General features: G+C 43.6%; 2 protein-coding genes across 2 annotated transcripts in view; both read left to right on the top strand.

Moving 5' to 3' along the window:
• Window positions 1-13,929, top strand: part of LOC134206654 (uncharacterized membrane protein DDB_G0293934) — a 542,450-nt gene that overhangs the window by 237,148 nt on the left and 291,373 nt on the right. Inside the window, exon 3 of the mRNA XM_062682381.1 lies at window positions 5,652-5,997. The gene's annotated coding sequence lies outside the window, so the exon portion shown is untranslated. The remainder of the gene's footprint in view (window positions 1-5,651; window positions 5,998-13,929) is intronic.
• On the top strand, window positions 325-3,582 carry LOC134207197 (uncharacterized protein K02A2.6-like). The gene is made up of 3 exons (XM_062682922.1): window positions 325-2,672; window positions 2,749-3,476; window positions 3,536-3,582. The coding sequence occupies exons 1-3, from the start codon at window positions 325-327 to the stop codon at window positions 3,580-3,582; spliced, it is 3,123 nt and encodes a 1,040-aa protein (XP_062538906.1).

The following is a 13,929-nucleotide window of genomic DNA, read 5'->3' on the forward strand; positions in this document are numbered from 1 at the left end:
CTAGAGAGGCGACAGCTGACCCTTCAAGATGCTCGAGACGTTGCTGTAAGCATGGAGCTTTCCAGGAAAGGAGGTGCGGAAATTGAAGGGAATCTGGCCAAGCAAGAGGTAAACGCCGTGCATCGATCGACCGGACAAAAAGGTAAACAAGAGAAGCAAAACAAAATAAACGCTGGGGTGAAGTCTTTTATTAAAGTGGGGCGAAGTGCGAGCGATTCTTCTTGTTTTCGCTGCGGGGAAAAGTCGCACTTTGCAAATACATGCCGCCATAAAGACACTGTGTGCTCGTTTTGCAAATTGAAGGGACATCTCGCAAAAGTGTGCATGAAAAAGTCGACCTCCGGGAGGTCGGATGTAAGCCGCTCCGGGAAGAAAACGAATGCGGTGCAAACGAACTATTTGCATCAGTCCGGTGACGGTGACGATCGCGGAAGTGCACCAGTGCGGGAGGTGTGCAACGTAGATGCAAGATCCGGTAGTGCTCGTTTCCTGTTGGACGTACTAGTGAACGGGAAAAACATTCGGTTCGAAGTGGACACTGGATCGCCGGTCAGTATCGTAAGCGCGAAATGCAAAGACAGATATTTTTCTGGACTACGAATGCGTGATTGTAGCACAAATCTCGTGAGCTACTGCGGAACCAGTATCGAAGTACTGGGTATAATCGACACGCGGGTTCAATACGGCGGTGGAAAAGTTACGTTACCGTTATACGTTGTGCAATCCGAAAAACATCCACTTCTCGGGCGCGAGTGGTTAAATACGATTCCGATCGACTGGAACACCGTGTTCCACAATCGCGGCGCGGTGAATGCGATTTCGAATGCTACTCCCTCGCGCACGGCTGCTCTCAAGCAGATACTGGAAAGATTTCCGAAAGTGTTCGACGACTCCATCGGGAAGATCTGTAGTGTTCAAGCCAGCCTACCGTTGAAGAAGAATGCCAGGCCGGTGTTTCTGAAGGCGAGGAAGATTCCATTCAATATACAGAAGACGGTGGAAGATGAATTAGACAAGCTTGAAGCAGAAGGTGTGCTAACGAAGGTAAACCAGAGTAACTGGGCTACGCCGATCGTTCCAGTGAAGAAGTCCCAAGGCCGTGTGAGAATTTGTGGGGACTATAAACAAACGGTCAATCCAAATCTTCTCGTAGACCGCCATCCACTGCCTACGGTGGATGAACTTTTCGCGTCGTTAGCTGGAGGACAGAAATTTTCCAAAATTGACCTCGTGCAAGCATATTTGCGGCTTGAAGTAGCCCCGGAGGACAGGGAAATACTTACCTTGAGTACGCATCGTGGCTTGTATCGTCCAAACCGACTCATGTACGGCGTCGCGTCGGCGCCAGCAATCTGGCAGCGTCAGATAGAAGTGATTCTACAGGGAATCGAGGGAGTGCGAGTGTTTCTCGACGATATAAAGGTCACGGGACCGAGCGATGAAGTGCATCTTCGGCGTTTAGAAGAGGTTCTCCTGAGGCTAGACCAACATGGTATTCGAGTAAATAAAGAGAAGTGCGTATTCTTTGCGGAGCAGATCGACTATTGCGGATATGCCATCGATAAGGAAGGAATCCATAAGATGCAAGAGAAGATTACAGCGATTCAAGACATGCGTCAGCCCAAGAACAAGGACGAAGTCCGGTCGTTCGTTGGCCTGATTAACTACTACGGAAGATTCTTTGAGAACCTCAGTACGGTTCTTTATCCTTTGAACAACCTTCTGAAAAATGATGTGCCGTTCAAGTGGACAAGGCAGTGCGAAGTATCATTCAGAACCGTGAAGAAACAAATGCAGTCGAATAGTTGTCTTGTTCATTATTCGCCGGAACTACCGTTGCTTCTTGCAACCGATGCGTCACCCTATGGTGTTGGTGCGGCGCTTAGTCACCTAATGCCGGACGGAACGGAGCGTCCGATACAATTTGCTTCTCAAACGCTCAACCGAGTTCAACAAAAGTACATGCAAGTTGACAAGGAAGCTTATGCCATCATTTTCGGCGTCAAAAAGTTCTTCCAATTCTTGTACGGCCGGAAGTTCACGCTTATCACTGACAACCAAGCAATATCCAAAATATTTGGAGAACACAAGGGGCTGCCGGTAATGTCCGCCATTCGAATGCAACACTATGCAACATACCTGCAGTCGTTCGACTATGAGATCCGTTTCAGGAAGTCTTCTGACCATGCTAATGCAGATGCAATGTCCCGAATTCCTCTGGATGAAGCGGATCCGGACAATTTGATGGAGGAAGCTGATGTCATCGAGTTGAACCAAATTGAAACACTGCCGCTGACTGCTGCAGAACTTGCCCAGGCCACAGCTGAAGATAAGACGGTGCGGAATATCATCCAAGGGTTCAAGTATGGACAACCAGTGGATGGTAAGGAACGTTTCGGAGTGGATCAGACCGAGTTCTCACTCCAGAAAAGTTGTTTGCTACGCGGTATACGGGTCTATGTTCCACCTGTGTTACGAAGAAGAGTGCTGGAAGAATTGCATTGTACCCATTCCGGTACGACACGAACAAAGTCCTTAGCCAGAGCCTATTGCTGGTGGGTAGGAATGGATCACGATATAGAGGAGATGATGTCCAACTGTGCCGAGTGTCAATCGGTCCGACCTCATCCAATAAAAACCAGAATGCATTGCTGGGAAACGGTGACGATGCCGTTCCAGAAGAGTCCATGTGGATTTTGCTGGACCTTTTCAAGATACCTACTTCTTCATATTGGTTGATGCGTACAGCAAGTGGCCGGAGATTAAAGTGTGCAAGTCTACTACTGCGGAGAGTACGGTGAAGATGTGTCGAGAAATATTCGCTACATTCGGAATTCCGTCGGTGCTAGTTAGCGATCACGGAGTGCAATTCACTTCGGAGGCGTTCCAACAGTTTTTGCGGATGAACGGCGTAGTGCACAAAATGGGAGCTCCGTATCATCCATCGACGAATGGGCAAGCGGAACGCTACGTGCAGACTTTCAAACAAAAGCTGAAAGCTATGAAGTGCCCGAAATCCGAATTCAACATGGAGATCTCGAACATCCTGCTGACATACCGGAAGATGCTGCATCCTTCCACAGGTCAATCGCCGTCCATGCTGATGTTCGGCCGTCAAATCCGGTCGAGAATCGACCTCATGCTACCGAAGAACGAGCCGACGTCTACGAAGGATATTGCAGTACGACTGTTCAAGGACGGAGACCGCGTTCGTGTGCGAGACTTCCTTTCGCGAGACAAGTGGAAGTTCGGGAAAATCGTGGAGAAAGCTGGTAAACTGCGGTACCTGGTCCGCCTAGATGACGGAAGAGTTTGGGAACGCCACATTGACCACATCGCTGGAGTAGGTGCGCATTTGCGTGAAGAATTGGTGAACACTCCTAGGGAGGAGGTGAACACTGAACGAATGGCCTTTACAGTTCCTGTTTCTGCTCCGGTGGCAACTGCTATCGAGTCTGCTGGTGAAGTGGCTGTTGGTGCGAGTCCAATAGCGCGCCCTCAACCTGTTGCATCACCCATGGATCCTATTTCCCAGCCGCCCTCGAGTTCTGCGGCGACCAGGACGCCCCAATCAGCAAATAGGTTGCCTCCGCAGCCTCTAAGACGTTCAAATCGAGTGATTAATCCTCCCCAAAAACTAAATTTGTGATTTTAATGTCCATTTTCTCAAAAAGAGGGAGAGTTGTTATACCTAATCTTTATTTACTGTGCACTCAATACATTACACCTGCTTTGTAAGACACCTTACTACTTACACCTGACAACACACACTTTGCTCGCCCCTTAATTGACAGTTAGAATCAGCCTCCCCGGGTGCGAGCATGTGCTCATTGTAAACCTAACCATTATCATTATTAAAGTTAATAAAGTGAATTAAATCAAGTTAGCTGTTGTGGAATTTATCTCGGCCAGTCACAACACAATGTTGATAATGTGGTCTTCGAAATAACATAAATTTGAGTTGATGAAACCTAGTGGTGGATTAAAATTTAACACAATAGTGAAAGCAAAGAACTCACTGGATTTTATTTTGCGTTTCACTAACATTTGGCATCATCCACGCAAGTGCAGATATTAGTTAGAGGATTCCAAACAAAAGTTGATTTGCGGTTCCATGAGTGTAAGGAGTAAGAAACCGATATTTCCCACATTTGAACGCAACTTCTAACACTCTGGCGACGAAAAACGCCTCTTACTTACGATGCACTACGCGCCTCTACACTCATCTACGCATCGTCGATATCAGAAAGGTATGCGCGTTGTGGCTTGTTCCACAAGAGCTGCCCACTGAAAGGCATTATTTTTACTACCTAATTTTGCTTACAAAAGCTAAGAGTAAGCCAAGTTCATAGTACATTTCTTTTTCATCTGGGTACCGACAATTGCAACTGCTTTTGTCGACCTGGTCGGCAGGAGCATAGAAACTGGTCTGGTTTTTTTTCATTTACCTATAGGAACACGCTCCAGTTTAAGTCATTTTCTCAAAACGCTTTTCGAATTTATTTTACTTCGTACTGTTCGTAACCATTGTGCCTAGAATAAGTATAAGATAAACCGCTCTAGGATCATAGAAGTTCCTCGCTAGAAGCGATAAAAACAGGTGAAATTTAAAATGAAGCGATCCATTCTCACGATGAAGCTCTGTCATTAAAATGTTAAATTGAAACATTTTTGAGCACCCCAAACTGGTTGTTCACCCTATACAACAAGATTTCGCCATCACATCGGTAATTGGATTGGTCATCGCTGTAGCACTCAGTGCCCAGGCCCACTTATATCGTTATTGTTCGCGAAGCACTACACAAACTTCAAACATCAAACGATTTGCAAATCAGAACTTCTCAGAACGCATAAATACGGAAACGACGACGACGACGGCATGGTACCCAAACCGTTCGTCACTGGCGTGCTCCGCTGCGCTGCCAGAGAGAACGATTTGTATGCACAAAGCACATGATCCCTCAGTCTTCAGCAGAGTTCAGACAGCCGTCGAGTGTTTACAAATATTTTTCATCACCCGCGCGCACTTTCGTCGTTTGGGTTTTCACTCTTGTTCTCATCGTACCCGTCGGTTTTAGATTTCTTGGAATAAATCAGTCACTTTTCCTTTCTTCTCGAGTAACTTCTCGGTTAGATCTGCGTATTGAACATTTGCTTCTCATGTTCAACTACTTTTTTCTATAGTTTTTATGTAACATTGATCTGTCAGCAGTTATGATCCATTTCCGTAATAGATGTAGAATTAGTCTTGCGAAAAGTATCATCATGCTTTTAACATCCAATCTTAGCTTAGATATATCTCAGCCAGTATTTAACAAACTCAAGGTCATGGTTTCGAGAAGAGAATTATCGAAAAAATTGATTTTAATTCTTATTTCAATAAAAACATAGTTTTAAATAAGCAGTACTGAGCCACATGGTTCACGAAAATTAAACTTGTCCACAAATACCCAAACCAGCATGTTAACCATCCAAAATGAAAACAAGAAAACCATCCCATCACGAGGCAGCAGGGAAAATCAATATTCGGCATTCCCTCCCAGAACGCACTCCCGCTTTTCCCAAACGTGTGCATCCGCTCTCCCAGAATACTGCTTTTCGCGGTGAATTACTAACCGATTCCATGTTTGTTTTCTTTTCTCGCTCCACAGTTCGCAAACAAAAACAATGAAGACCGACTGGCATAGCGCAGCGCACCAGCGCTTCCTCCTCTGGTAAACGACGGACAGGCGACCACAAATACCGGGGATGACCTAATCGGACGAAAGGAGAATCATCAAAAGCGTCTTCGCGTTCCCCCGTTGTTGTGTTGTGGGGTGCAGCAAGGTCAACTAAATCATCAAACCCGCTGCGAGGTGTTCGCTTGGGGCTACTCTCCCATATACAGAGCTATCAGTTACTAGACCATCATCAGCATCAAGCCGGGCGGCCTAGCAGTGAGAGAACAAGCGAACGCGACCGTGTGTGATCTACGTCGCAGTTTTTTTTTGTGTGACGGTATGCAAAAACTTAGCGTCGTCGAACTGAGGGTATGCGATGGGGGATTTTTATGGTTTCGAAACGGAACGGAATGTGGAATATCAAATCTATTTATTGGTACAGTTTTTCATCAATTTGAAAACATTGATTGATAAGATTGGTATATTACGCCTTATGTAAGTGTTCAGTTTGAATAATCATTTGTTGAAGATGGTCTTTTTCAACATTTGAATGTTTAGAACGGTTTTGCGTTTTTACAGTTTTAAAGATGTTTCAGATGTTGCACATTTTCTGACATCCCATTTTTACAGGTTCTGGAGCAGAACGCAGATGCTTCCGATTAAAAGCGTTGTTATGATGTAGATAATTTTTCCAGAATAATATTTTTGATTCTGCACATTACCTACACAAATCCTAAATAACCCCATATTTTCTTAATCATTCATTCTCAAGCTGTGGGTCACGACCCCCACGACCCGTCTAATTCATTGAGGGGACGCGAAAGACAAATCTTGATTCATTCTTTTGTCCCTACTTTGTCCAAAAAATCCATATCAGCTTTTAGTTGTAGATTAAGAGTGACTCAAGAATGACTAGAAAACAAATTTATGGAGTCAATGGCTTTCTTTTAATATCAAAAAGTGGTGAAAATATAAATGAACTGAGGAGAATACTCAGATCAGATTAGTTCAATCTAATTCAATTCCAATTCTAATTAAAATTAAATCCAAGTCAAATTCAATCTGAATCCATTCCAAATTCAATCCAAATCCAAATCTTATTTTATTGTCTTTATTAATGAGGTTTTCGGCCCTAGACCGGTTCACCTCAAACAAATCCAAATCTAATTCAAATCAAATCCAAATCCAATAAAACCTACCTAGATACCTGGTTGGCTACAGCGTCGATACACCTATGCCTGGCATATTGTAGAGCTCCATAATCGTCAGTCTTGGGCGATGTTCCTCCAGTTTCCCCGAACGTTCAGGGTCCCCAGGTCCGATTCCACCGCGTGCAGCCAGCGTGTTCGTGGCTTTCCACGAAGTCGCCGGTCCCTATCTGGTTCTCTGTTGAATATTGTTCTCGCTATTCTTTCTTCCAACATTCGCACTAAGTGACCAGCCCACTGAAATCTGCCGTGTTTTGTACGATTTACAATATTTTCTTCTTTGTATACTTGATACAGCTCATGATTTATGCGTCTGCGACACACACCATTTTCTAGTTTCCTTCCGAGTATTGTACGCAGCACTTTTCGCTCGAAAAGTCCGAAAGCTCTCCGGTCCGCCTCTTTTAATGTCCATGCTTCATGGGTCACTGGTAGAATCAGAGTTTTGTATAGAGCAAATTTCATTGCCAACTGCATGTTGCGGGACCTAAGCTGGTTACGTAATCCGTAAAAGGCCCTATGTCACAAGCGTTCCAAGATAAACAAATTCTTCCACAACTTCAAACACATCCCCATCAAGCACTACCTCAGCACCAACACCACTAGGTCTTCCTCTATCTATACCTGCCACCATGTACTTTGTCTTGGTAGAGTTAATGGTTAAGCCTATCCTCGCCGTCTCCTTCTTCAGCGGGACAAAAGCCTCCACTACTGCTCTGCGATCGATTCCAATGAGGTCGATGTCGTCCGCAAAGCCCAGGAGCATATGCGACCGTGTGATGATAGTGCCGTTCCTCTGCACACCAGATCTCCTAATAGCGCCCTCGAGTGCAATGTTGAACAATAAATTCGAAGGTGCATCACCCTGCTTTAATCCGTCTAAGGTCACAAACGAGATTGACACTTCATCTGCAATCCGAATGCTTGATGTAGAGCCATCCAGCGTTGCACGTATCAGTCTAATCAGTTTTGCCGGAAAACCATGTTCGGACACACATCTGCCACAGCTCATTTCTTTTCACTGAATCGTAAGCTGCTTTGAAATCAATGAATAGATGGTGAGTCTGCAAATTGTACTCCCGGAATTTATCAAGGATCATCCGCAGGCTACACATCTGATCCGTCGTTGATCGGCCCTCACGAAAACCTGCCTGGTATTCGCCGACTAAGGACTCCTCAAGCGGTCTCAGTCTGTTAAACAGGATACGCGACAGGATTTTGTACGCCGAGTTCAGGAGGGTGATCCCTCTGTAATTGGCACACTCTAGTCTGTGCCCTTTCTTATAGATTGGGCATATGAGGCCATCCAACCAGCCGGCAGGCAGTTCTTCATCCTCCCTCGCTCCCTCCCTTCTTAACCTCGTCCAGCGTTGGTGGTTCCACAGCTTGACCGTCGCGGACTATGACCATCCTGCTCTTTAATACACCTTCATTTTCACCGTTCAACAAATCTTCGAAGTGCTCCTTCCACCTGGCTGCCACCATAGTCTTGCCTGTCAGCAAATTCCCCTCTCGGAAATTGCACATGACGGGCACTGGCGGAGTCTTATGCCGCGCGCCATTGACAGTTGCGTAAATCCTCAGCATATCATTTCTATCCATGTTCTCCTGCGCTTCAGCTATCAAACTATCATCGTGTTGCCTTTTTTCTGCTGTGGATTCGTTTCTCTTCTGCCCTTGCTACACTGTACCGCTCTCTGTTGAAACGGGTACGAGCCACTAGCATTCGACTCCTAGCAACATTTTTCTCGTCCGTCACTCGCTGGCACTCCCCATTAAATCAACCATTTCGTTGGCGTCGCTGTGCAGTGCCTAACACTTCCTGCGCTGTTGTAGTCACAGCTTCGTGGATATTTTCCCACAATCTGTTGACATCGCCAGATCCGGTGGCATCTCCTATAGTTCGTCCAGCTTCTGGTGGAACTGTTCAGCAACTCCTTCAACTGACAAGCGTTGGATATTGAAACGCATCGTTCTGTTGTTTCGTGAATTCGTGACGCTGGAGAGTCGCGCCCGAATTTTCACATTTACAAGGTAGTGATCCGAGTCGATGTTGAAAGACCTCACATCTATAACATACGAGAAATGTCGTCCGTCGACCAGCATGTGGTCTATCTGTGAGCAAGTGTCTCCACTCAGATGTTGCCAGGTGTGTTTGCGGATATTCTTCGGTGCGAAGTAGGTACTGCATATTGCCATCCCTCTAGCAGCAGCAAAGGTTACAAGTCGTAGACCATTATAGTTGGTAGCGGAATGAAGGCTTTCCGTACCAATGACAGGGTGAAAGAAACTTTCTCCCGACCTACGCGTTTGCATCCCCGATGGCAATCTTTACATAGTGTGGTGGGCACTCTCCGTGAGCCTTAACAAGGCTCTTATAGAACGCATCCTTCACGACATCAGGCTTATCGTTCGTTGGTGCATAAATGCAGATCAGGCTGTAGTTGAAGAATTTGTTTTCACGTTTCATTTAAATTCACGTTCTCCAGTTCTGGGCCACCGTATTTCCTAGATTGCTGCCACACACACTGCAGCTCGCGAGCCAGGAGCCCAACACGTGCGGGTTCATTCAAAGTTCTCACGTTCCAAGATCCGACTTTCCAATCGTTGTCCTTTATTCGTTGCCGGGTCTGTTGCCGTTGAATCAATTCGTTTGCTCTACTTTTGCCTTTCTTGGTAACTGTAGAATCTTCGGTAGGCTACCTTACCAGGGTTGCGCTACCTACATCGCGTTGAAGGGGCTGCCTTCTCGATGCTGACACGATGCAGCATGATGTGCACAGTTTAGTTTAGAGTCCCTCGCTGGCACTCGGACGATGATCAGCCGCCCCTAACATGGGGAACAGACGCTCGATCAGATTTGCACCTCCGGAGAGGAGCAAATCCCCCTTTCAGCATACGAACAGGGATTGCAGAAATCGCTCTCAATAGATAACGAGTAATGGCCAACAATAAAGAGAGGCATAAACCTCTTCGAATCATAACAAGCCATGAAAACAAAACTATCGCACTTGTATACAAGTTAGAAAACACTGATTCAGATAGGCGGCCCCACCGAGGGGTTTAATAAAACACGTTGTTCTCGCTCATTTCATGTTGGAGACCTTTTTTTCTCAAAGCTGTGTAAATTGAATTGAAATGCGTAATGCGTCATCAGAACCAGTGCCCCCCGCAATTTGGGCTTTTTAAAAGAAAAATAACATGGATTGTAGCCCCCCGAATCAGTTCATTATCGTAACAGCTACCGAAAAACGTCTCTCACGGTATGCTACCTATCGAGAGTGTATACAGACATGATAAGTGAGAGATTTGCTCATTCTCCTTTGGATTCAAACCCTGCATATGACCATAGTTCCCACCGGGGTTGGTTACCCGATCTTCCCTAAAGTTGATCGTATCCCGGCCAAATCCAATACAAATTCAACCCAAATCCAATCCAAATAGAACAAAAATTTGCCATTCAAATCTATTTCAAATCTAATCCTAACCCAATCCAAATCGAATCCAAATTCAATCCAAATAGAATAAAAAAAAATTGCTGAGATTTTGGCAAATACGACGAACAAGTATGAAGCAATTTATTGTGATTCGTTCTATGCAATGTGAACTCATTTATATTCAATATCTGAATATTAATGCATTTGCACCTGGAGGGTCGCAGGCAAAATGGAATTCTGCCTGTTGGGTCGTATATCAAAATAGTATGGGAGCCTCCATATCCTCAAGATAATTCAAATGCTTCAGACTCCTAATATTTCTGCTTTATCCAGAGTCAAAAATATTTAAACCTTCATTTTCCATGTTTAGTAGTCCCTCGAGACAAACAAAACTCTTATTTTTCTTATGATTCTTTGAAACTGTTACAGATTTCCTAGACATCCCATTTTTCTGCGGATTCAATAGATTGTCGAGACATTACAAATTAATCACGGGATGCAGAACGTTTTCCGAGACGCCTGGCAATGCTGGACATGTAGGCTGAATCCGGGACGTCTGGTCACTTATGGTAGATGCTTCAATAGGATTGTCTTGGTTTATTGTCGATGCTCGTACCGGATGTCACAAGTTGTTTAACATCTTTTTAGCACAGACCACTATGTACTTCGATAAATCGGCAAAGACCTCAAGAGCTGTTCAAGATTGGAGAATTCTACAAATTCGCCCGAATTTTGACATCCAACGAAACGAAACGGGATGTTGACTCCACTTTTCCTCCTCTGCTCAAATACACAATTTCTGGACTAGCGACTAGCGGTTAGGCGATAGGCGTGGTTCTACGAATGTCTTCTTCTCGTTCAGCATGTGTAAGTGGTCCGATACATCTGTTTAAGCGGTCAATGTTGCGTGGATCTTGTAGCCCATGAATCCGATCATCCATGCTGCAATATTCACTAGATTATAAACCAACGACGACGTAATGTTAGCTTAGGATTCTTCAATGTTGACTACTGCAGCAACAACCGTTTGATTTGGATGGACATTCTCTTCTAACATCGTTTCATCTTTCTGCGGTGTAAAGACTTCGTTAGTCGTTGGCCAGATCGATCGTCCGTGTAGCAACCAGCTAGACCCGCTTCACCAGAGAGCGGGAGTTGTTTAGTTGTCCCGGAGTTGCTTTTCTTGATGTAAAATTGGCTGGATCGGTAGTCACCTTAGTAAAAACATCACGTATTTACCGAGTGCTCGGTTATGTGCGCTTGAAATTTATTTAAAGTTAGTAAAATATAATTATATACACACTTTGATAAGTAAATTATCTTCTAAATAAAACTACTGATGGTTGCTTCTCCTTTTGCACTTCCTCTACACTTCCTTTTGCAAGCTGCTGCTCTTTTGTAGCACTGGAATTCCATTACAAATGCTCAGCGCAACGTTGCAAGCTGCTTTGCAAATTTTCTCAAATGTGCTGACAATGGCATGGACGCATACTTTTTTTTTTTGACTAGGCCGGCAAAATAACCGCGAATCCAACAGCTGAGATGTCTGTGAAAATTTGTGCAAAAGCTCAAATTACCGACTGGCCGTAAAATGTGCAAAACCATCCAGTTGTCAAAATTTGCCGTGACGTTCGGTAATACCGTAATACGTTACTAAAGTTACGAAAAGCATTGCCAAGATCACTAACGGATTGACGGATTTGCATAATTTTCTTCCTAATCGTTTCGCTTTGGAATCCGTAAGGTTTGTTATACAAAAAATTGATGAATTCAACGGACAAAGGTTAAAAATCATTAGAATGGAATGAGGAAAACAAATCTATCACGTAGAATTTGATCTAGAGTGCGGAGCTGCAAAATGTTTATCCTGTGACATCTTCTTCTTCTTCTTCTTCATTGGCATTACATCCCTCACAGGGACATTGCCGCCTCGCAGACTAGACTAGACTAGACTACATCGGCACCGGGAATCAAACCCAGCCACCCTCAGCATGGTCTTGCTTTGTAGCCGTGCATCTTACCACACGGCTAAGGAAGGCCTGTGACATATTCAAACCCAAATACCCAAGCAGGGCTTTTGGATAGAAGGTCGAAAGACAAAAGGTCGAAAGACAAAATGTCGAAGGACAAAATTTTAGGTAGATGGGACAAAAGGTCGAATGCAAAAAAAAATAAAAATTTATAATTCTGAACACTTGAAAGAGACAAAATATACGACAATTTTGGAAACATGCTTCCATAAGCAAAATCTAGCTTATAACATGAATAATTCTCGCTGAGACCGGGCCACTATTTGCACGAGGTTCCTAAAAATGCCTAAATTTATATTCTTTCGAAAGCTTTCGGTGAGTATATTAAGGATCCGTATATTAAGGAAAGAGAAAGAGTGTATCCTCAATTTTTAAAAAATAAAATAGAAGCAGCCATATTGAATTTGGCCGCTATCTTGGATAAATTTAAAAAAAAAAAAATTTCCGCCAGGTTTGCAATTACCGATTTTAAATATTGATACAACGATGGAAAGCTTAGCTTATATTGTGCATTGCGTCCGAAAATCTCAGGTGTATGTTTTGTCTATCAAATGCTATGTACTATTTACCAAATTATTTTTAATGCACATCTGTCCAACGAACATTATTTTTATGGATAATATGAACTACGACGTCAGTTCGTTGATTTCATACACTATTCTAAGCCAAATATGGTTCAAAAATGAAAAGCATATCTACAACAGTATTTTATTTGAAGGGCTCAAAAGTTTTGAACATAACGGAGCCGTATTCAAATTATTGTATAAATAATTCAAGAATTTCGGTATTGGTAAATCGTACATAGTTTTTGATAGAAAAACATACAACTGAGATTTTTGGACACAATGCACAATATAAGCTAAGCTTTCCATCGATGTATTATTATTTACGTTTTTATACTCACCGAAACTTTTCGAAAGAATATAAATTTAGGCATTTTTAAGAACCTTGTGCAAGTAGTGGCCCGGTGTCAGCGAGAATTACTCATCTGGTTAGACAAGCGCATTATTCATAGATTGAAAGGAAGTGCACTGATGTCCTAATACCTCCCCTTCTGTCCTTTTTTGCGTATATCGTATAACACATCAATAACAAATTTCAACGAATGTATGACCAGGCACTAAAATCATAGTTTTCTTATCAAAGTGAAAAAAAAATGATGGGGGACAAAAGTTCTTCTTTTCATACGCTCTTCATAACATGACTCTCAATCTCATAATCGTCACGGAAGAGTAAAGTTGCCTCAACCAGCATCCCTACGGTGACGATCAATTTGCCAGAAAAACCAAGGTTGAGAAGAATGTTTTCATCCTAGCTCTGAAAACACATCCTTGTGAAGCTGACAAGTAATCTATCACCATAATCCATCATGCATTTGATCGTTTACAGATGTTTTAATTCAGCAGCTCAGTTGGAGAATTAAACTGAAATAAAACTTAAAAGTGACATTTCAATAAATACCGAATAACCCTACTCGCAGAGCAAGATTACTTTTGACCAAGGGCCCCATACGCCTGTCACTGGCGAACAAAGCTCGTGTACTCTGCATCGAAGCTTAGAACCAGTGTTAGGGGCCAATCATTAATGCGAACAT

The sequence above is a fragment of the Armigeres subalbatus genome, chromosome 1 (assembly GCF_024139115.2).
Source record: "Armigeres subalbatus isolate Guangzhou_Male chromosome 1, GZ_Asu_2, whole genome shotgun sequence".
Lineage (NCBI taxonomy): Eukaryota > Metazoa > Arthropoda > Insecta > Diptera > Culicidae > Armigeres > Armigeres subalbatus.